The 23,449-nt window shown below is 36.7% G+C and overlaps 1 protein-coding gene across 7 annotated transcripts in view; it reads left to right on the top strand.

Annotated features, from left to right (window-relative positions):
• The first annotated feature begins 2,392 nt into the window (after positions 1-2,392).
• Positions 2,393-23,449, top strand: part of Cr2 (complement receptor 2) — a 40,070-nt gene continuing 19,013 nt past the window's right edge. For 2 of the 7 annotated variants that reach the window (XR_865893.2, XM_006497222.3), the window contains exons 1-19: positions 2,393-2,720; positions 8,103-8,282; positions 9,472-9,571; positions 9,929-10,014; positions 10,541-10,939; positions 12,883-13,056; positions 13,422-13,524; positions 14,149-14,234; positions 15,686-16,075; positions 18,306-18,494; positions 18,578-18,677; positions 18,921-19,003; positions 19,450-19,857; positions 20,519-20,695; positions 20,771-20,861; positions 21,137-21,213; positions 21,729-22,136; positions 22,915-22,993; positions 23,307-23,389. Coding sequence is in view for 6 of the 7 variants with exons in the window: in XM_006497222.3 (XP_006497285.1) it covers positions 2,663-2,720; positions 8,103-8,282; positions 9,472-9,571; positions 9,929-10,014; positions 10,541-10,939; positions 12,883-13,056; positions 13,422-13,524; positions 14,149-14,234; positions 15,686-16,075; positions 18,306-18,494; positions 18,578-18,677; positions 18,921-19,003; positions 19,450-19,857; positions 20,519-20,695; positions 20,771-20,861; positions 21,137-21,213; positions 21,729-22,136; positions 22,915-22,993; positions 23,307-23,389 (3,271 nt within the window). In the remaining variant the exon portion in view is untranslated. Of the gene's footprint in view, positions 2,721-8,102; positions 8,283-9,471; positions 9,572-9,928; positions 10,015-10,540; positions 10,940-12,882; positions 13,057-13,421; positions 13,525-14,148; positions 14,235-15,685; positions 16,076-18,305; positions 18,495-18,577; positions 18,678-18,920; positions 19,004-19,449; positions 19,858-20,518; positions 20,696-20,770; positions 20,862-21,136; positions 21,214-21,728; positions 22,137-22,914; positions 22,994-23,306; positions 23,390-23,449 lie in introns of those variants that run through there. The other 5 variants (NM_001368765.1, XM_006497224.3, XM_017314050.2 and 2 more) reach the window with 5 other exon arrangements.

The following is a 23,449-nucleotide window of genomic DNA, read 5'->3' as shown; positions in this document are numbered from 1 at the left end:
CAGTCTCTGCTCCAAACTTTGTCTCTGAAAATTCTTCCATGGGTATTTTTCCCCCTTCTAAGAAGGATCAAAGTATCCACACTTTGGTCTTCCTTCCTCTTGAGTCTCATGTGTTTTGCAAATTGTATCTTGGGTATTCTGAGTTTCTGGGCTAATATCTACTTATCAGTGAGTGTATATCATGTGTGTTCTTTTGTGATTGGGTTATCTCACTCAGGATGATATCCTCCAGATCCATCCATTTGCCTAAGAATTTCATAAATTCATTGTTTTTAATAGCTGAGTAGTACTCCATTGTGTGAATGTACCACATTTTCTGTATCCATTCCTCTAAGACAAAAAAATCATCAATGATCTAAAATTAGGGTCAAAATTTGGTTTTTAAATGAGGTACTTAAAAAGTTGTAAACTATTCCTCCCCAAAGTATTTGTTAATAATAAGGTAACTTTAATAATATGATAATAATAACTTGTTAATATGTTAATAAATATCATTTGTTAAAGGTAATAATGATTACTAATAAAATAAAAATAAATAATAGTAATTTTATACTACAGAAACTTGACAGAAACCTGCTTATGTGATAAAAATTACTACTACCAATAAAAAGGACCATCAGGCAACATGTACCTACAGATAAGCACATAGCACCTATCCCATGATATCTCTACCTCAAAATATAAAATTTCAACCTAATTGTGAAAAAACATATCAAACCAAACTGAGTGATGCTGGTAACCAGCCTTCATGATGGTGCCCCTTCATCTCTGACTCCCAGTATTCCCATTCATGCATAGTGTCTCTCTGGCACTGAGAAGGGTTGATATTTGTTATCAGTAGATTATTCTCAAAGTATTATGACTGCTGGGGATTATGGAAGACATTCTGGCTTAGATCTTTTTTGATCTAGAAGAAGTTAGCTGCCATGAGGTGAGAATTTTCAGTTCCTGCTACCCAGCAGCCCAGTGACCACATGGTGAAGAAATGAGGAATCCAGTCAACAGCAACTGAGCGTCTTCTGTGTGACTTTTCCTGTCCCAATCAACTGGATGACTGTAGCGCAAGCTCTCATTTGGACCATAATATCAGGGGAGATGAAAAACTGCCAGTCTAGCTAAATTGACTCCAAATCATGATAGTACAAACTGGAAGGTACTATTTAGTCTCGCTTAATCCACTACTAATCATAGGGTAATTTGTTACTGTACTGTATAGTAGACAAATGATTTAAGAGCCATTTTTAGAAAATACTCTAACTATGTGTAGTTCAAAGATATAAAAAACTAACAACAAAAGAAACAACAAAATTCCAAGAGGTTGACAGGGCTCTGTTTGTAAAGCTATTTGTCAAGCAAGCATAAGGGCTTGAATTCAGATTTCTAGAATCTAGGTAAAAAGCTGCAGCCAATTTACCTGTAATCCTAGTGCAAGAGAGCCTGACACAGGCAGATGGAACTTACTGACCATCCAGTTTAGATAACCTGCAAGTTTAAGGGTCAGAGAAAGGCTTTGCCTCGAATAAGGGGGTGGAAAGCTGGCAAGAAAGACATTGATATTAGCTTCTAGTCTCCACACATCTTCATGTACACGTGCAAACCACATAAAACACACACACACACACACACACACACACACACACACACACACACACACATGCACACACACACACCTCCTACTCCCAAAGATCTTTTTCAAATTAAAGAAAGAGACATGGAAACTAAATATATAACACTGAAGTGTGGATAGTTTTGTTATTCTTATCATGCCGTAACAAAGATTATTGAGATATTCATCAAAACTTGAAGACAGTAAAAAATTATGAAAAACTACCTTACCAATATTAGTGTCTTGTAATTGATCATTTTACTATAGTTATATTGTCCTTATTTTTAGGAAATACACATTAAAATACTTAAAGAAGAGATAAATGTCTGTAATTTATTTAAAAAGTCAGAAATAACAATTACATAACACAATTGTATAGTCAAAATATATACTTTTATATATCTTTATAATTATATAGAGATAACATTTCTAAAATATTAACATTTAGAAAACCCCTTTACAGTTATACAGAAATTTGAAATTTCACTGTTTACACTAGAGTAAAAAGATTGTAATGCCAGGCAGTGTTATTTCTGAATTTCCACTTTAAGTAAAATAAGCTGTTTTCTCAAACTGAGAGTTGATTACATTAATGGGGTTTGAAACTGAATTAACTGGAACAAAACCCCAAACAGGTTTAAAGAATACAATACTGTAAATTAGCATATCATACGATCAGTAGGCATGAGTATTATTTTGTGAAATTCTTGTTTCAGATGTAGGGGGGTGGGAACGAGAAAGTTAATGTACTTGGCTGCTCAATCAACAAAATATAGGAAAGCCAGGCGTCGCAGAACCCAGCCTGAACCAAAAGCAGACTTCCCGGGGACCGCCCCTCTCTGCCTCTTCCGCCCCTAGTCACCTGCAGTTGTGCTTCACAAATCTTCAGTACCCAGCGCCACCGCGCGGAGCCGATGCTATTTAAGGGTCTGCTCCCCACTGCTTACAGCCAGCCGCAGGCAGCCAGCCCCGCAGGCAGCCAGCCCCGTCCTCTTCCTCTCCTTGCTACAGGCTCACAACTCACAGAGCGCAACCTGCCATTGGACTGCTGCACACATGGGATCCTTGGGTTCGCTCTGGGTTTTCTTCACTCTCATCACTCCAGGAGTTCTTGGTGAGCTGGGCACGGGAGCTCAAATACGGGAATTCCACCAGGGCTGGGAAACTTTCTGTGCCTACACAAAGGCTAGAGGACAAACCAGGGATGTGGGGCCAATGCTGGATACTTGGCTGTCCCTGACACCTTTGGAGATCCCTCTGTCTCCTGATGCAGAACGTCCCCACCTCTTCTGGGAGATGGATTATCACCATAGAAGGCTGAGACACTTATGGTCGCTTTGGAATGTGACTGCTGCATTGTTTTTGTTTTTGTTGTTGTTGTTGTTGTTGTTGTTGTTGTTGTTGTTTTTTGTGTGTGGGGGGGGTCTGCTCTCTTCTCCCTGGATTCCAGTCTCCAGGGAATTCATCAAGAGCTCACACAGTAGTGTCCCAATCTGTGCTCAAGAATTACAGACCTGCATGTGCCTCTTAGGCATGGAGCCACTGCTTCGGTTTTTAAAAAGAGTAACACCTGATTCTCCAATGTGGGTCTCAGATTTTTTATCTTTGATAGTATGTTTAAAAACTATCTTCAGTTAGTTTTTAAAGTTGAACATGAATTAAAACTATGACTTCTGTAGTGGTGTGTGCTTCTGTAGGTTCTCCTTCAGTGTTCTCTGTAAGTGGTGTGTGTGTGTATGTGTGTGTGTGTGTGTGTGTGTGTGTGTGTGTGTGTGCATGTGTGTGTGTTGTTGTTGTTGTTTCACAGATTGGCTTGCTTTTAAAGTAGTACCATTTATTCTGGTAGTGAAGGGATCAGGTATAAGACATTTACTGCAAAAACCTCAATGCTGAGTGGATTTTGGCAAGTCTCAGTATAACTTGTTCTCATAGTGAATAAATTCATAGGTTACTTACAGTAAACCTCAATGGCTGCGTGAATTTGGCAAGTTGGTTAGAGCCCTGACCCTCAGTTTTTCATATATAAAGTCAGAAATGAGCTGTGCTAACATCCCATGAAGGTGAAAGAAATCAGGAGCTGTCAGAGAAATTAAGTCAATTGGCACTTGACTGTTGACACTAAGGTAGCCGTTAGCAGCTAAGGATGGATCTGGTTGTTATAGGGTCTGAATATTATGTATTAGTTCTGCTACAATTTCTACTGGAAAATCAATTCTAGGGATGGCTGGACCTTATTTCATGTTCACTGATGAATATTTTATGCTCAGTACAATACTTTGGTTAACATACATGACTCTCATTTTTAAAAAAAATCATCCATATCCATCAGATAGCCAGGAAACCCAGTATTAAGGCATTTGATGATAATTCTCAATAATGATTTCCCTACTTCCTGTCTTCTGACCAACTTTTCAGATTTGTTTTTATTCTACATATAAATCCTCCATCTACTTCTAAATGATTTCTAAATCATCCGTGTAAAGCCTTTTACATCTAAATAGTTAATCTCTCCCTGTCCTCCAGAAGAATTTTCAGTGTTAGTCACTACTCCGATCTTCACTCCAGATCCTAGAAAGATGTAAAGAGAGAAAAGAGACTCATGAAAATTCCTATCATGTAATAGCTTGTAGGCTAGCCTTTCTTTTTCTTTGAAAAATCATTAAATGTGTTTATTTGTTTATCATTTGTGGGAAGTGTGTTCATTCAATGGCATGTGCTTGGAGGTCAGAAGACAACTCATAGGAGTTCGTTCTCTGCTTTTTCCACGTGGGTTCCAGGGATTAAACTGGATTGGTCATCAGGTTTGACAGCAGTGCCTTTTTACCTGCTCTCTTTCACTTTCTGATTGGAGGAGAAACCAATCTCTGGAAATTCTGTACTGTGGCCTGGAAGGTGGGCAGTTTCAATACAGTGTGAGATCTCCTTACTAGAGATGAGACTTCTATTAACCCTCATGCACAAAGTCTGATTCTTGCTTCATTTTGGCATGGAAAGTCACATTGTAAAGTTTCCTCTTCTATAGTTTCCAGATCTTGTATCTCTCTTGGTCTTTATTGTTGAGTTTTATGAATTTAAATGTTTTTCCATATTGTAGAAGATAATTTTTTGTCCTTATTTACAATTGATAATCACAGATTATTATTTGATTAGAATAACTGGTAGAAGTCTCATCATGTTTTGAAGATATCTATCTTCACTGTTTTTCAGCCTTCATTTTTCATAGAGACTTTCTTGATGTTTTTCACAGAGTATGTAGTTGGGGAAATTGGTGGGAATTAATGGAAGAAACTAAAGAATTACAAAAGAGGAAACTACAGTAAGATCTGGCTCCTAACAGTGGTGACTCTTTTTCAATTCCCCAGTAGAAGCATGGAGTTAGAGAAGGCTGATCTGACTGTGGCCTTGGGAGCTTGGTGAATGTCTTTGAGTCAGCAGGCAACCACTGTTTAGCCTTCACCTGTACCTGCCTCACACTTTTGTGGGAAAAAATTTAAATTTGTAAATTTTCAGGTATATTTCTTTCTACTCTTGTAGGGTTTCACAAAGTGGTACTTTTTGTCTAGATTCCTCTGATCTGAATAAGAGTGAACTTCTGGATCTCTGCAAATAAAGTTAAGGAGGTAATATTCACTCCTATATAGAATTTTTTTTTAGAGCCATACTCAAGTGTATGGATGTTGCAATGGCCTTTATTTCTTTTTTTATTAGACATTTTCTTCTTTTACATTTCAAATGCTATCCCCAAAGTACCCTATACCTCCCCCCCTGCCCTGCTCCCCAACCTACCCACTCCCACTTGCTGGCCCTGGAATTCCCCTGTACTGGGGCATATGATCTTCACAAGACCAAGGGCTTCTCCTCCCATTGATGGCCGACTAGGCCATCTTCTGATACATATGCAGCTAGAGACACAGTTCGGGGGGGGGGTACTGGTTAGTTTATATTGTTGTTCCTACTATAGGGTTGCAGGCCCCTTTAGTTCCTTGGGTACTTTCTCTAGCTCCTCCATTGAGGGCTCTGTGTTCCATCCAATAGATGACTGTGAGCATCCACTTCTGTATTTGGCAATGGCCTTTATTTCATTGCTAATGACAAGTTCTTTTCTCTGATATATCAGAAAGCTTTTACTAGCTATTTTGGGGTTTCTTTACTCTAGTTTGTTAAAATAAGAAAGCAAATATAATGAGAAGTAGAGTACTAGAGAGGTTGAGGTAGAAGGACTCTAAGATCAAGGTTATATAGTGAGACTTTATCTTATAAAGCCATAAATAATAAATAAGCAAGTTCAATGACAAATGAATATGTTTTTCTCTATATGATAAAGTTTAGTGATTAAGATAGTTATATAAATCAATTAAAGTGATTTGATTTTATAAGATCTTTGTGGTACTTTAGTTTCTTATGGTAAATGTTTTATTTATAAGATTTTTACTTGTAGGGCTGGAGATATGGCTCAATAGTTAGAGCATTGTTGCTCTTGCAGTCAACCAGGGTTTGGTTCTCAGCACCTGCTTGGTGCTTCATAAGCACCTGTGACTCCAGTTCCAGGAGATCGATCACTCTAGTCAGGACTTTGCAGGCACTGAATACATATAGTGGACATATACATACTCGTAGGCAAAACATTCTTAGACGTGAAATAAAAAATAAAATCTTCAAAAAATAAAACCTTTTAAAGATGCTTTTTACTTGTGTACTTCTGCTTTTATTTTAAAACCAGGGAGTATATTTTTTGTTTTTATTGTGTTCATTATTGCTTGAATGTACAATATATCCCACATGCTCATGTATTTGAATATTTGGTTTACAACTGATTTGTAGAACCTAGAGGTTATATTCCTTTTTTCACTTCTAGTCAAGCCTTTTTGTTTCCTGATTGATGTCATGTAAGCAGCAGCTGTTGCAGATCCCTTCCCAATGGACTAAGCTGGTCTAGTCATGTACCTTCCCTACCATGATCAATGGTGTACCCTGGAGTATGAGGCAACTAATCTCCCTTCCCTTAAGTTGTTTCTGTCAACTATATATGTGACAATGATCAGAAAAATAACTGGTACAAATAATGGACACAACTTTCTTTCCACCCCAATGTATAGAATTATTGTTATTATTACTATTATCTTATTATAATTATTATACAAGGTTATATAAGCCCATTCTCATGCAACTATACAGTGCACTGCAACAATATACTACCTACTACCCTTCCGCTCCTTAATCTTCTCCCCTCCCATTAATCCCCTTTGTTCTCAGACAGTTTACTGCTACTCTCAAATGTATATGAGAGAGAAAGAGCGGGGGGGGGGGGAAGGTGAGAGAGAGAGGTTGATAGTGCACTTGATATTATCATCTCCACTTTCATCCATCTTCTAACAAACAACATAACTTCATTCTTCTTTATAGCCGAAAAAAGCACCATTGTGTATATATATTTTCTTAATCTATTCAGTTGCTGGCCATGTAGGTTGGTTCCATTACATAGCCATTGTGAATAATACTGCAATAAGCATTGATGTGCAAATATATCTGTGCTATTCTTCTGGGTAAACATTGACAAATGCTATAGCTGATCATGTGGTAGATCTGTATTGAGTTTGTTGAGGAATCTCCAAACCAATTTTCATGGTGGCCAGATTGGTTTACATTCTCATTAGCAATGTAAAATTGTTCCTTTTTGTCTGTATCCTTACCAGCATTTGTTGTTACTTGTTTTCTTAAAAATAAAAAAAGAAAAAAAAAAACTAGTGTGAGACGGAATCTTAACACAGTTTTAATTTTTATTTCCCTGATGATAGGTGAGGCTGAATTTTTTTTTTTATTTTTTATTGAACATTTGTACTTCATTTGAGAATGGAATGCTCATTCCATTAGCTCATTTATTGATGAAGGGTTTGGGTGTTCATTTCTTTATATAGTCTATATATTAATCAGATATCTAGTTAGCAAAGATTTTTCTCCCATTTTGTAGACTACCTTCCACTTTCTTTGCTTTTGCTGTGCAGATGCTCTGCAATTTCATGAAGTTTCATTCATCAATTGTTGTGCTATTTGCTGAGCACCTGGAGAAAGCAACTGTATAGAGAGTGCTGCTGTCTCACAGGGTTCTTCCTTCACTGACCTCTATTATGTTCAGAGTTGTGTGTCTTATATTAAGTTCTGCATACTTATTCCTGAAGTTCTACATATGTTTCTTATATTTTCTGACCACACTGTGGAAAAAAACAAGCAATCCATCCACAGTTTTTAATTACAGAATTATAAAAGGATGAAATTTTATGAAAAAACTTTTCTCCAGATCCTCCTCTGAAGTATGTATTTAAAACCGTTTGAATTTCTTTATGTGTTCATCCAGACTAGAATGATTTTTTTCAGACAATATTTCTCGAAACAATATTACTTCTAAAGATCAAATTTGTTGAATAAATTGGTGACAAAAGAGAAGCAGAGAAACTTTAGCTTTTCTCAGCTTTGATATTTCTGTGGTCCTTATTTCTAGGTCAGTGTAAGTTGCTGCCAAAGTATTCTTTTGCTAAACCTTCTATTGTGAGTGATAAATCTGAGTTTGCCATTGGAACAACTTGGGAATACAAATGTCGCCCTGGGTATTTTAGGAAGTCATTTATTATCACCTGCTTAGAAACCTCCAAGTGGTCAGATGCTCAGCAGTTCTGTAAACGTGAGTACTTCTACAAGCCATATTTGGCTTTATCACTTTATCTGTGTAGAATAGTTTGTCATTTTCCAGACAAAAGACCAGTAAATTAATATGTCGTGGCATATATACCTCTCTGTTTTCTTTAACTTCTAAGTTTTCTGAGTACTAGTGTGTAAGTCACCACCACAGTTTATGCTATTGTCTTGAGATTAGATGTTGGTATACTAAAGAATATTAGTTTTATCTCATTCTTACTACATTCAGTTCGAAAGTAGTTTTTATTATCTAGAATGTGTGAAGCAGTAGAAAGTGCATCTTGTAAGGAGCAACAAAGATCACAGTTCTCTAGTGCACAGCTGAGAATGAAACACGAGGCACTGCACAGGTTAGCCACGCAATCTGTCACTGAAATACAGTCCCAGATTTTAAGATGTTGTTTAGTAATAGAAGTAAACTGATACTCAACTACAGAAAAATAAATGTTATTTGAGAAAATTAGGGAAACTGAGGTCTTCTTGGCAGAGGGCAAAACTCTGGGGAAAATACCTTTGGAAAAATGGAAAAATGTCAATATTGAGCAAATATAACTCTAGGATTGTATACTTTCTTTCCCATGAATCATGTCAAATCATCATGAGTTTGTAAGTGGGAAGTATGGCATGACCATATTTATGCTGTAAAAAGGAAACACATGCCATGTTATGGAGAAGGTACTAGACCAAACCAGGCAAGCATTAGAAAGGTAAATTTTGCCTCTCAACAATCCAGTAAAGCTATAAAAATGCCAAAATAATGAGTTTGGAGAGAAATTTTGGAATTCAGGCACTACAATTTTGTAGCTAACTGAATTAAATGAAGAATTAGAAGATGAGTTATAGGTAAGAAATGAGGACTGTAGGTTTTTAATATAGGAGACTTAGTAGATGATGCCTTTAGCTAATAGAATTTAATAAAGAGAAAATGGAGGCTTTAAAGTTAGAATTGACCACAAGTAAAGTTTTTCTACATGTACAGAAATATAAACAATAGGTTTTGAACAGTGTTCAAAAATTGACTGCTTCTTGAGAAAGTATACATTTTACAAATCATAAAAATGCTTTAAGAAAAAAAACATATGCAGCTTCAATAGCAAATCTAGTTAGGGAATTTAATAGAAAAACATAAAGTCTTCTTAACCCCAGCCCCAAATCCTGTTTCGTTTCCCTTGTAGGTAAACCATGTATGAATCCTCAAGAACCCCTCCATGGTTCTGTGCATATAAACACGGGTATCGAGTTTGGGTCAACAATTACGTATTCTTGTAATCAAGGGTGAGTAGGCAGGATGCCTTTGCAGGATTCATGGGTACTGAAATAATAACAAGAAACCTTTTAATATGAGTAAATACAAAAGCACAGTCTCTTTGACTTGCTTCAGAAATGGCACTTCAGTCAAGAAGACCCTTAGAGAGAAAGAAGATAAAGCTACCCTTCTTCAATTTTAAGTCTCCAGTGCTATTAACTAGGAAGTCAGGTTTTTTCTGGCTATACTGTTGAATTTATTATATAAGTCCTTCTTTATTACTATTTCACTGTATCTTACAAAATATTCTACCTTTTCTCATTCTTTAAGGTTTTTCTAAAGTGTAAGTGTAACTGGGATATGATGAGTCACCTCTTTGCTTCTAGATATCGACTCATTGGTGACTCGTCTGCTACATGTATTGTATCAGACAATACTGTAATGTGGGATAATGATATGCCTCTTTGTGAATGTGAGTAAAATGATCTTTTTATAGCATCCTACTAAATTTCTCTTATCCCCTTCTAAAGGAAACTGAGCATCTGCACGTAAAAATGAGTGCTTGAGAAGTTTTACTAGGCTTAAGTTGTTGTGAACCCAACTCTGACTGATCTCCTTCCATGACTTCTAATTCTATCACACTTTTCAATTAATATTATTTTGAGATATTATTTAATAGTGAGTAGATTCTTAAGTTTAAAATATTCATTAGATTATACACTGACAAAAGTAACCATTCAAAAGTAGTTCACCCCAAGAAGCCTATAGTGCCAGAATCTCTGTATTTTGAGCTCATAGCCTTTGACTTTTCAATCAGCTGGTTCCATTTATTTTCCTTTCTGGCTTATTTGTTACTTTGATTAGAATATAGAATTTCAATATTATATATAACTTGTAGGTAAAGATTAAGCTCTTTTTCTGGGAATGAAGACTACATTTTCAAAAAAATGTAACATTCCAATGCCTTCTCTCTTTTCTTAACTACTTCCCTCCAAAAGCTATTCCTTGTGAGTCACCTCCAGCCATCTCCAATGGAGACTTCTACAGCAGCAGCAGAGACAGCTTTTTCTATGGGATGGTAGTAACTTATTATTGCCATACCGGAAAGAATAGGGAAAAACTGTTTGATCTGGTGGGTGAGAAGTCAATATATTGTACCAGCAAAGACAATCAAGTTGGCATCTGGAATAGTCCACCTCCTCAGTGTATTCCTAGAGTCAAGTGCCCAATGCCAGAAATTGAAAATGGACTAGTGGAGTCTGGATTTAAACACTCCTTCTTCTTAAATGATACAGTAATATTTAAGTGCAAATCTGGCTTTACCATGAAAGGCAGCAGAATAGCATGGTGCCAGCCAAACAGCAAATGGAGCCCTCCATTGCCAACATGCTTCATGGGTAAGTTGGGCCGGAAACGTTGCGTATTTATAAATAAAAATATAAGTTCTTCAGAATAGACACATGGTACCTACAGAAAGAATAGAAGGACTATGTGACTGGATTTCTAGGATCAAAAACTTGAAAGTAAACTTTAGAAGTAATATCTATCTAAAGCTTTACTAATCCATGATCATGGGAGGTCTCTAGCTGTTAAAGGGATGGGGGTTTTATTTTATTCCAGAACAGTATTATAACTACAAGAAAAAGTATAACACACTTTTTAAAAAACATTGTAATGTTTTAAAGTAAAATTATGAGACACAAAACTCTTTGAAGAAAATAGATATAATACTTAGGAACACTGGAATAGTCAACATGTTTTGGATAAGACCATTAAGAGTATAGAAAACAATGTCAAAATTAGACTAACTATATTATATAGCAAAAAGTTTCTCTACAACAAATGAAACAATTGGATAAAAAGAATAATACAGAGTGAGAGAAAATATTTCCAAACTATACATCTGACAAGGAGTTAGTATTCAGCACTTATAAGGGACTGAAAGAACTTAATAGCAGAAAAGAAATCTAACATCAAAGTGGGCATTAATAATTTTTCCAAAATAAAATGGACAGCAAATATATGGCAACTGTTTATGATTACTAATCATCAGAAAAATGCAAATCAAACCACAATGATGTATGACTTTTCTTTATTTAAAATAACTCATCCAAAAAAAAAATAGAACTAGAGAGATGGCTCAATGCATAAAGTGCTTGTTGTACAAGCATGAAGATGTGATTTTAACAACGGAACCTATGTAAAAAGCCAAGTGTGATGGCAAGCGCTTTTGATCCTATAGTTAGAGGGGGCAGAGACAGACAGGTTCTTAAGGTGTACAGACCAGCCAGTCTAGCTTAGTTGGTGAGCCACAGTTCACACTAAGAACCTTTGTCTCATAAAACAAGATAATCTCACCTATATGCATATGTATTGATGCACAACACCACATAAACACACATGTAAGCATGAGGACCTGTCCTACTTCTACACGTATAAAGACCCGTCCATTACACAATATATCAAATGCTGTTAAGAATGCAGATAAAAGTCAGATTAGATAGAAGAAATAAGTTCTGGTGTCCCTACAAACAGTACAATTATTGCTATATATTATGACAGTTTGTATGTATATTTTCAATCTAGAATAAAGGAATTTGAAAGTTTGCAAAGGAATAATAAGTTTTAGAAGACAGATATATTTACCCTTATTTTAATATTATACAATATCACATGGTATCTCATAAATATATGATTATATTCTTTAGAGAATAAAAGTAATTTTCAAACATAGTACAAAAGTTGATCATTAGAGTTTTTAATGATTTTATTATATTTAAATGAGGGTAAAATAAACTCTCCATTGTATTAACCATAAATAGATTTCTATCAAACTTTAGCTAAGATAAAAACTTGATTCAAAATTCTGTAGACATCATGTTGATGCTGAAAAATGTAATTTTGTGGGAAAAAGTTGGTAGTTATTTTGAGCCTGTGGCTCCCATTCTTCCCTTCTCTTCTTAATGTGAATTGTTTGCCTCTGTAAAAGCAACAAAGCCTCCTTAGCCTTGCTTTTTTGGAGCAAAAAGGACATGGAAGATTTGGATGGGGAAAGCATGTGTTTGATTCTTTATCTACCCTATTGGTAGAAGGGTCTCTCAGAGTTTTTAGTTAAATAAAGTGAAAAATGAGTTAAGAGTGGTGTTACCTGGAATGGATGAAATCAGAGAAAATAGATAAACACATGGCCTTCCAAAGTGTGACACATTGGAGAAGGATACATTAATCCCAACCCATGGCCTCTCTTTTCTGCCTTAGTGTGGTAGATAGCCATAAGTAGTAAAGAATACAGTTCTTATTGAAAAAATAAAAGGACTTTTTGGTCCTGTTCTTCTTGTAGGATGTCTACCACCTCAAAATATCCTCCATGGTGATTATAACAAAAAGGATGAGTTCTTCTCTGTTGGCCAGAAAGTGTCATATAGCTGTAACCCTGGCTATACTCTCATTGGAACTAACCTCGTGGAGTGTACATCCTTGGGAACCTGGAGCAATACAGTCCCGACATGTGAAGGTGCTTATAGCTTTAACCCTGTTAACCTCAATGGTTTCCTTACTCCTCATGTACTGTGGGGTGCTGGTCGTGGGGGAATAAAGGGGTTGGGAGAGATGACCCAGGTCCCTCCAGAGCTCCGGTGCTCTGGGTGGGCAGAAGTGGTTTTGCGTCTGGCTGTGGGATGCCACAGAACCCGAGTACGCGGGGGTGGAGAGGGAGCAGTCTGGGGTCCCTAGGACTCATGGAGTCCAGGGATGACAGGTCTTAGCTCTTGGGCATCATAGGACGTCGCTGGACACCGAGGACATACCTTTAGCTTTAGCTCTGTTAAACTCAACAGTTTCCTGACTCTTCATGTGCAAGCCTTCTCTTTTCTTTCCTAGTGAAATCATGTGATGCAATTCCAAACCATCTTCTCCATGGCCGTGTGTTTCTTCCCCCTAATCTCCAGCTTGGGGCAGAGGTTTCCTTTGTTTGTGACTTAGGGTGAGTGTGAAGTGATAGGACCTGCACTGATTGTTTCCCATAATGATTGCAAAGTATGAGTTCTGAAGATAGTTAAATTTTTACTGTCTTATTATATTCTTAACTTTTCTTAACCTTTTCTGACTAAGAACTCTGCCATCCACCAAAACCTTTTTTTTCCCCACGTGTATATATTTTGTGCTTGATCAGCAAAAGTAGGAATTAACATTTCATCGTCGGGAAATGCAAAGTTTTGGTACACAAATTAAGGCTCCTATATGGGAAATGAATATAAAATTTGGACTTAGTGAGACTTGTTGGAGTAAAATTGGCAGACAGTGTCTTCCTTATTTTATCTATATGAATTGAGACCATTTTCCTGAAGATGATCAAGATAATGTTGACATTTGGGTGCCAAAAAGGAAAGGAGGAATTCAAAAGAAAAAATGCATTTTTAGTATGTGTTTATCCATTACTGGTTCACTGTGGAGCGAATCATATTCACAAGTAGCTGTGAGCGTTTTCTTAAGCCAGAAATATTTTAGAATGCATTGCACCCCACGAACACGTGAGGGACGTGACTCACTCTGTGTAATTGACAAGTGGTTTGCTCTAGTGGTGATTTGCTGCTCCTTATTGTTTAAGGTTCCAGTTAAAAGGCAAACCTTCTAGTCAGTGTATCCCAGAAGGAGAGACAGTAATCTGGAATAATAAGTTTCCTGTCTGTGAACGTGAGTAGAAAATAAAAAAATCAAATATGGATCTTGTCTCTTGACTCTGTATTTCCATACAGATATTAAATATAATAACTCAGGGTTAGGGCTACTCTAACCAAATTATGTACTTTAAACAAATAATTGCCACTGTCTACTATTTAAAAATTCAGAAAAAGCATTACATTTGTTCACTTGTTAACATACTATGTTGTGATTCTATAAGTAAAATAATAAAGGCTCTGGAAAGCTACCTGTATCAAAACCAAGCATAACTCTTTCTAGTGTAATAAAATATTGGTTATGCCTTCATATGTCATGCCTTTTACTGAAGAGTTCTACGTACTACAAAGTGGACATTAATGAAATACAGACATTGACAACTTTCTTTTCTTTTAAATTTATTTATTTTTATTTATCTGTTTATTCAGTTTTTACTTATTCACTTTACATTCTGTTTACTTCCTTCTTCCGGTCACCCTCTCCCACAATCCTCCCCACTTTCCTTCTTTTCTGAGGGGGTGGAAGTCCCCCTGGGTTTCTTTCCACCCTGGCACATCAAGTCTCTGTGGGGCTAGGCTGATCTGCTTCCACTGAGGCCAAACAAGGCAGTCCAGTTAGAAGAACATATCCCACATACAGGCAACAGCTTTTGGGCTAGCCCCCACTCCAGGACAACTTTTTCTTTATTTCCCAGAAAAGATGAGTATGTGTCATATTAGCTGTGAACAATTAATTTCTTTTATGCCACTAGGATATATAAGGAATATGAGATCATTACTCAAAACATCATTTCTATGGTTTTCTCAAAGGAATCTGTCCTTAAAGGATCACTTGACCTGTAAGGAGGCTGCAATGTCCTTGGTGACAGTATCTAATGTAACTGTGCTACCTGCAAGCTGGCTGTGTGTTTCCAACAGGCACTGAGTAACTCGTATGTTTCTGATCATTCACATGCTTTTGTCTCACTGTATTCTCACCATACCTTATGAAACATGAACTGCACTATAGACTGGGACTCTGAGGCTGAAGGAGGATACAACTTGCCTAAGGTCATACAGCTATTGAAGGACAGCAAGGATTTGAAATCATGACTATTGAGCCCAAATATCAACAGTCCATGTTAACTTCCTACATGCAATTAGCATGTCATTTACATATTTAAAGTTTGTTTATTAAAATTGTTTGGAGTGAAAAGCTGTAAAAACAATCCTTGAAACTACATGTTAGACAGATTTGAGACCAATTCTATTTCCTTGTTGTCTGATTAAGGTGATTTATATTCATTTCTTTGCTGATGATCGAAAGAGGTAAGAATTTGGAAATAAACAAACTAAAAGTAAAACCATAGCAAAGCATTTGATTTCTAAATACATTTCTGGAAAAGTGATTTGATTTATACTTGAAATTTTTATTTATTTATTTTTAAGTGATCAGTATGCTTACATGGTTCCTTTTCTATTTTTCAGAGATTTCTTGTGACCCTCCTCCTGAAGTCAAAAATGCTCGGAAACCCTATTATTCTCTTCCCATAGTTCCTGGAACTGTTCTGAGGTACACTTGTTCACCTAGCTACCGCCTCATTGGAGAAAAGGCTATCTTTTGTATAAGTGAAAATCAAGTGCATGCCACCTGGGATAAAGCTCCTCCTATATGTGAATCTGTGAATAAAACCATTTCTTGCTCAGATCCCATAGTACCAGGGGGATTCATGAATAAAGGATCTAAGGCACCATTCAGACATGGTGATTCTGTGACATTTACCTGTAAAGCCAACTTCACCATGAAAGGAAGCAAAACTGTCTGGTGCCAGGCAAATGAAATGTGGGGACCAACAGCTCTGCCAGTCTGTGAGAGTGGTAAGTAGGAAATTAAAACAAGTCAGAGTCCTGGGGTCTGCCAGCTGTGAGAACATTGAGTGTGGAAGCAAAGCTACATCAAAGGCTGGGGCCTGCCAGCCAGAGAGAATGCTGAGAGGAAGTAAAGTCTCACTGAAGACTAAGGTCTTCCATGTATGGGCAGACCATTTGTTGCATGCTCCTGCAGGAAGAATTGTATGGGTCTATGAGTTGCAGAGACATGAGCTGGTGTGGAATAGCAAGTGAAAGAGGAAAATGATGGCTTTCTGCTCTTTCTTAGTTGTAAGGATTATAACTATTCGTTTGAAACAAATCAGTCAAGTAAAAGAGTTTAAAATAATTAATGGAATATTAACCAAACAAAACATCCTTAGGGAAATCTTCCAAGGATGAGGAGCTAGTGGGAACTGTGAGAATCAGGTGGCTGTGGGAAATTTGGAATCTGGGAGCAAAAATATGCCCAATGGATTTAAGATTCATCTGTTAATATCTGTTCATTGTAGTCTGAAACAATGGCCTTCTCTGTGTCCTCTGCAAACATGTTCACAAGTGATCTACTCTTTATTCTTTTTTTTAAAAAAAAACAAACAATTTTCATTAGATATTTTCTTCATTTACATTTCAAATGCTATCGCCTTTCCTAGTTTCCTCTCCGAAAATCCCGTATCCCTTCCCCCCTGCCCCCCAATTCACCCACTCCTGCTTCCTGGCCCTGGCATTCCCCCGTACTGGGGCATATAATCTTCGCAAGACCAAGGTCCTCTCCTCCCAATGATGGCCGACTAGGCCATCCTCTGCTACACATGCAGCTATTCAAACCATCTCCTAGGTTGTAGCATTTCAGATCAACTAACGTTAAAAATAGGGACTACTGTGAATGTTTATTCTCATGTTGTCTGGTTAATATTGCTAATGAATCTAAATCCAAAGTTTAATTCTGAAAGCATAGAAATTGTCAGTATTTGATAAAATTATACTATAAATGTTTAATAGAGGAAATATTAATAAATTCTAAATATATCAGAGAAGTTATGAATACTATATTGTTTAAAAATATGATTATCTCTAGCCTGGTAGCACAGAAATACAATCTTAACTTCTCAGTAGGCTGCAATGAAAGTGTTATTAGTTCACGGCCTGCCTGGGTACACTATAATTTTAAAGCTGCCTGGACAATTTAGCCAGACCTTGTAGCAAAATAAAAAGTAACAAAAGGGATTGTGTATACAACTCAATGACAGAGTACTTGCCTAGTTCAATCCCAAGTACCACAAATTATATTTGTTTAACTTATATATCAGTAGATTAACTAACCAGTAGACAAATGGACAGTCTTAGAGGAAAGTATTCTTTAAGATAGTCTCAAAATGGATTATTTATGGAAAACAAATGTTAAAGATGTAGGTGACTCTCATCTATATCTATATCTATATCTATATCTATATCTATATCTATATCTATATCTATATCTATATCTATATCTATATCTATATCATCTATATCTATATCTATATCTATATCTATATCTATATCATCATCTATATCTATATCTATATCTATGTCTATATCTATATCTATATCTATATCTATATCTATATCTATCTCTATATCTATCTCTATCTCTATCTCTATCTCTATCTCTATCTCTATCTATCTATATATGTACATATATATGTAGATGGAAAAATATCAATATATTGTGCTATGCAATAAAATGGAGTTAGAACAGTATGTGTGCTAAACATAATGTACATATTTTTATACATGTTATAAATAAGATACCAAAAAGTTGTACTAGTAGTATCTGTCAGGATAATCCTCTGAATGGTAGGCTTTAAGCTGAACCTTTCTAGAAACTAAAATTTTCCTCAAGACAAATGTAATCCATATAATATAATTAAAGATGAAATGATACAATAAATCTTGGTATGGTGGTAAACACCTTGAATCTCCACACTTGGGAGGTGGACCTTTATGAATTAAAAGTTTGCCTGGTTTGCACAGAGAGTCACATGCCAAGCAGGGCTAACTAGTAAGCCCATATGTATCTCCCTCACTCCAAATTGTAATCGCTTTTTGCATAAATGGAAATAATTAAGCCACATCTGCTTGAGAATGAATTGAAAGTTAATGATGACTGATTACCACAGAATGCATGCTATGTACTTAGCTACATTTAGAAGTATGTATCATCTGATTGATGGCTTTCCCCCTATGTGTACGTATAAAGATTTCCCTCTGGAGTGCCCATCACTTCCAACGATTCATAATGGACACCACACAGGACAGCATGTTGACCAGTTTGTTGCGGGGTTGTCTGTGACATACAGTTGTGAACCTGGCTATTTGCTCACTGGAAAAAAGACAATTAAGTGCTTATCTTCAGGAGACTGGGATGGTGTCATCCCGACATGCAAAGGTATCTTACATTTACTATCTATTTGAGGCTGACCTGATATAGGCCATGGTTTATTTATTATTCTTACCATGTTTTTTTCTTAGAGGCCCAGTGTGAACATCCAGGAAAGTTTCCCAATGGGCAGGTAAAGGAACCTCTGAGCCTTCAGGTTGGCACAACTGTGTACTTCTCCTGTAATGAAGGGTGAGTATCAGAGGTTCTCTAAAATTTAATGTTCTTGGATTATATGTGCCTGCTGTGAACCATGATGCCTACAGAAAGAGCATGGATAAGCCTGGAATCATCTGGAATAAGGTGGTGAAAGAGAATACTGATAAAAAGAATAACTGTACAGTTTAAGTGGACTCTTCATAGATTTGAAGTCAAGCCTGCCAGTTTTACAGCACAAAGTGCCTAATAGTACCAAATTCTAAACCTTGTCTTCAGGTACCAATTACAAGGACAACCCTCTAGTCAGTGTGTAATTGTTGAACAGAAAGCCATCTGGACTAAGAAGCCAGTATGTAAAGGTAGGTACATATTATGTCCTTGACTTTTCTATAAGCATGTACTTTTTCTCTATAAGCAAAGATAGATAGATAGATAGATAGATAGGTGATAGATAGATAGATAGATAGATATAGATTAACAGCAAAATAACAAAAATAAAAACCCAATAACCTAGAAATATTAAGGATTTAAGGGTGTGCTCTGCACTGCAACACTCTTCAGTTAACTTTTTGCTCTGTTTCTTTAAAGTTACTGGCTTTTCTTTCTCCCTGAGATACATGATCTTGGTAAGGGAACTTGACCCAATGTGTATAAAGAAGATTGTGTATTTGGTAATTAAAACTAAGAAATCAGCAAAGGAGATGTATTTAAAAATAAAATTTTAAAACCACATTTGTAATTATATTGCATTAGCTTACTGAATGACTCAGCAGTTTCAGAGATCACTGTCCTTTACCATCTCTAGAAATTCTCTGCCCACCACCTCCACCTGTTCGTAATGGAAGTCATACAGGCAGCTTTTCAGAAAATGTACCATATGGAAGCACAGTTACCTACACCTGTGACCCAAGCCCAGAGAAAGGCGTGAGCTTCACTCTTATTGGAGAGAAGACTATCAATTGTACTACTGGTAGTCAGAAGACTGGGATCTGGAGTGGCCCTGCTCCATATTGTGTACTTTCAACTTCTGCAGTTCTGTGTTTACAACCGAAGATCAAAAGAGGGCAAATATTATCTATTTTGAAAGATAGTTATTCATATAATGACACTGTGGCATTTTCTTGTGAACCTGGCTTCACCTTGAAGGGCAACAGGAGCATTCGATGCAATGCTCATGGCACATGGGAGCCACCGGTACCAGTGTGTGAAAAAGGTAGGTGCCTAATATGCAAAGTTGAATCATTTCAAAAAGTGAGAGGAAGGGTCTATGGACTTTACATGGGGCCCTTTTAGTACCTATACTTTTAGTCATGATTGTGGTACAAATTATAAAGAAGGCTTTCTTTAGCACCCTCTTAAGCTCTGTGGAAAATTCACCAGAATTTACTAATTTATCCATTCTTTGGGAAATATGAGAGCACAATCTCTTGTTTGTCCTAACAATCACTTTTAAAAAGAAAGCCAACAAGCTTTCACCTGGGGTATATATTAAAATATTCCATAAGGTCTTCTAAGATAGTTCCTTCAGAGGAGAAAATCTGGTGTAATGGCTCATGCCAAAATTGCTATAATTTGGGAGCTGATGATACAAGAAGATGGTGAATTTGAGATCAGCTTGGGGTACAGAGTAAAATCCTGTCTTTAGAAAAAGTAAAAGAAAGAGTTGGAGAAATAGGAGGTAAGTTATGGCAAACAGGAACCAAACAGCCTGAGTATAGAAAAGAAAAGAGGATTGAGAAATTACATGAGAACCACAAAATACCCTCCGTTCCAGACAACTGCCATGCAAATGGTATTATCATATTAATTTTGACTTCTTTGGCTCAGTGTTTTTTTATGCTAAAAATGTTTTATTGTATTTGTCTTTCATTTAGGATGTCAGGCTCCTCCTAAAATTATCAATGGGCAAAAAGAAGATAGTTACTTGCTCAACTTTGACCCTGGTACATCCATAAGATATAGCTGTGACCCTGGCTATTTACTGGTGGGAGAGGACACTATACATTGCACCCCTGAGGGGAAGTGGACACCCATTACTCCCCAGTGCACAGGTACTATGATGCAATTACAGATATTTTGCTCAAGATTGTCTGGTATTGTTACTCATTCTATCTTCTCTTTCTTAGTTGCAGAGTGTAAGCCAGTAGGACCACATCTCTTTAAGAGGCCTCAGAATCAGTTTATTAGGACAGCTGTTAATTCTTCTTGTGATGAAGGGTGAGTGAAACATGTCTCATTCTGAATGATGTCTGTCCCATCAGTACGCACTGTAAACTGTATAAGAGTTCATTTAAAAGGTCTTCCCCCTGCCATATGTTCACAATATTTTTCTATGCATGAGGACTATGCAGTTAATGGATGGTGCTGAGGTTGGCTATATTTTATTCTTGTTGTGTTTTGTCCTAAAATTTGTTAGTCTGCCTCTAGATCCCATAATGCTTGCTTAGTTTATTGTAATCATGTGGTCAAATGATATGGCTCTTTGTCTCCAGGTTCCAGTTAAGTGAGAGTGCTTATCAACTGTGTCAAGGTACAATTCCTTGGTTTATAGAAATCCGTCTTTGTAAAGGTGAGTAACAAAATTGACAGAGGATTTTAAGTGATATAAGATTGATAAGTTTCCAATGTTAGGCCTATGCTATGGGAATTACTACATTATTTTGTCAAGATTTATATTATCTATGTTGCCACCTTTCTTTTGTCACCTCTTTCTCTAATCAGTCAAATACCATGTACTTAGTACCTAGTTTATGTTGTGGTTTAGGATGTTCGTAACATAGAGAGATCACTCTATTGGAGCCAAAATTCCTACTTTGGGTTGCGTCAAAGTTTAGTGAAGAGATAGGAGATTGGTGTCAAATATGAACTTAGATTCTGTTCCTGCTGTCTAATACTTGTATAACCTTTGGCAACATATATAACTTTAATTTAAATTTTGCTTACAGTGAAATTTGCTTAAATCAAAATTTATATACACAATAAGGTTTAATCACAGCATGAGCACACCATTCACAAATAACATGGTGAGAAATGCTGCACTTCAAACCCTTGGTCAGATGTCTACAGTATCTTTCATATCCCTAGAAATCACCTGCCCACCACCTCCTGTTATACACAACGGGACACATACATGGAGTTCCTCAGAAGATGTCCCATATGGAACTGTGGTCACATACATGTGCTATCCTGGGCCAGAGGAAGGCGTAAAATTCAAACTCATCGGGGAGCAAACCATCCACTGTACAAGTGACAGCAGAGGAAGAGGCTCCTGGAGTAGCCCTGCTCCTCTCTGTAAACTTTCCCTCCCAGCTGTCCAGTGCACAGACGTTCATGTTGAAAATGGAGTCAAGCTCACTGACAATAAAGCCCCATATTTCTACAATGATAGTGTGATGTTCAAGTGTGATGATGGATATATTTTGAGTGGAAGCAGTCAGATCCGGTGTAAAGCCAATAATACCTGGGATCCTGAAAAACCACTTTGTAAAAAAGGTAAAAAGGCAAAGCCAATGGAAAATTTAAAAGATATTTACTTATTTATATAATTTTTATGTTTTTAAATTGAATTGAGGGGCTGGAGATAAAATTTGGTGCCTTGCACAAACTAGTCAAGTATGAGCTATACCTCCAGCTTTAGTCTTATTTATTATCTTCCACTCAAAACAAAACATAGATTACTTTCATCTATTTGAAAGAAAGTTATAAATCTGTTGTATTGTGATCTTTGCATAAATGTACCCTTGGATTTAGAACATATTCAAGATATATAATGAGAAGACCTTTGAAAGCAGTCTCATACCAAGAAGAAAGACAGCTCAGTAACTGGAGGAACATTCACATTATGGTCAGGATCTCACAGTCCTGAAGGCAGACAGTGGATAGGTTTGTTCTTCAACACGTATCCAGGATCACAAATATAATCACATAACAGAAACCTTCTATGATGGATGAGAGCTATGCCTGCAAGGTTTCAAATTGGCACCATCTGTTGTGTTCTTACAGTTCTCTAATAGAATGCTTGTCATTGGTGGTTATGTGTGATGTTTGTTCTCCAGGCCACCACCCTCTTAGCGCCCCCCCCCCATATATATATGACTCTGGGATAACTTGTGACCCTTGCAATAAGCCATGGAAACAAATCCACCCATTGTCTTCAGGACAATAGATTCTTATAGATTCTTGGACATAATGTGAAGGTTCTTTTGGTTCCTGAGTCATCTTTCTTTTAGCTATGAGGAATCTAAAAGCAATCTCAACTTTGTCTCTCCAGAAGGATGTGAGCCTATGAGAGTACATGGCCTTCCAGATGATTCACATATAAAACTAGTGAAAAGAACCTGTCAAAATGGGTGAGTTTTAAGAAAGAATGCCCACCTCATTTTGTATATTAATTCTACCCACAGCTTGTTTTGGTAAAAACTGTTTGGGGATTCCTCAATGTTCCTACACACATGGTCAAATTAGCAGCTCCTGCCTGGTTTTCTGACAGGGGAAGGGCTTTTATGAGTGCTTCTTATGTATAAATAATTTTCTGATTTGGATGACAGAAAGTTTAAGTTTCTCTGTGCCAAGGGGCTCATTTAGAAATATCTCTATAAATGTACTTTTTATGATGAAGAAGTAAAATATTGAGAAGAAATGTAATATAACATCTTTTTCTAGGTACCAGTTGACTGGATATACTTATGAGAAGTGTCAAAATGCTGAGAATGGGACTTGGTTTAAAAAGATTGAAGTTTGTACAGGTAAATTATGGACATGGGAGAAGCCAACCCTAGATTAGAGAGTTAGAAAAGGAAAATCAA

This window comes from Mus musculus, chromosome 1, assembly GCF_000001635.26.
Source record: "Mus musculus strain C57BL/6J chromosome 1, GRCm38.p6 C57BL/6J".
Classification (NCBI taxonomy): Eukaryota; Metazoa; Chordata; class Mammalia; order Rodentia; family Muridae; genus Mus; species Mus musculus.
This window is presented reverse-complemented; position numbering and strand designations above follow the sequence as displayed.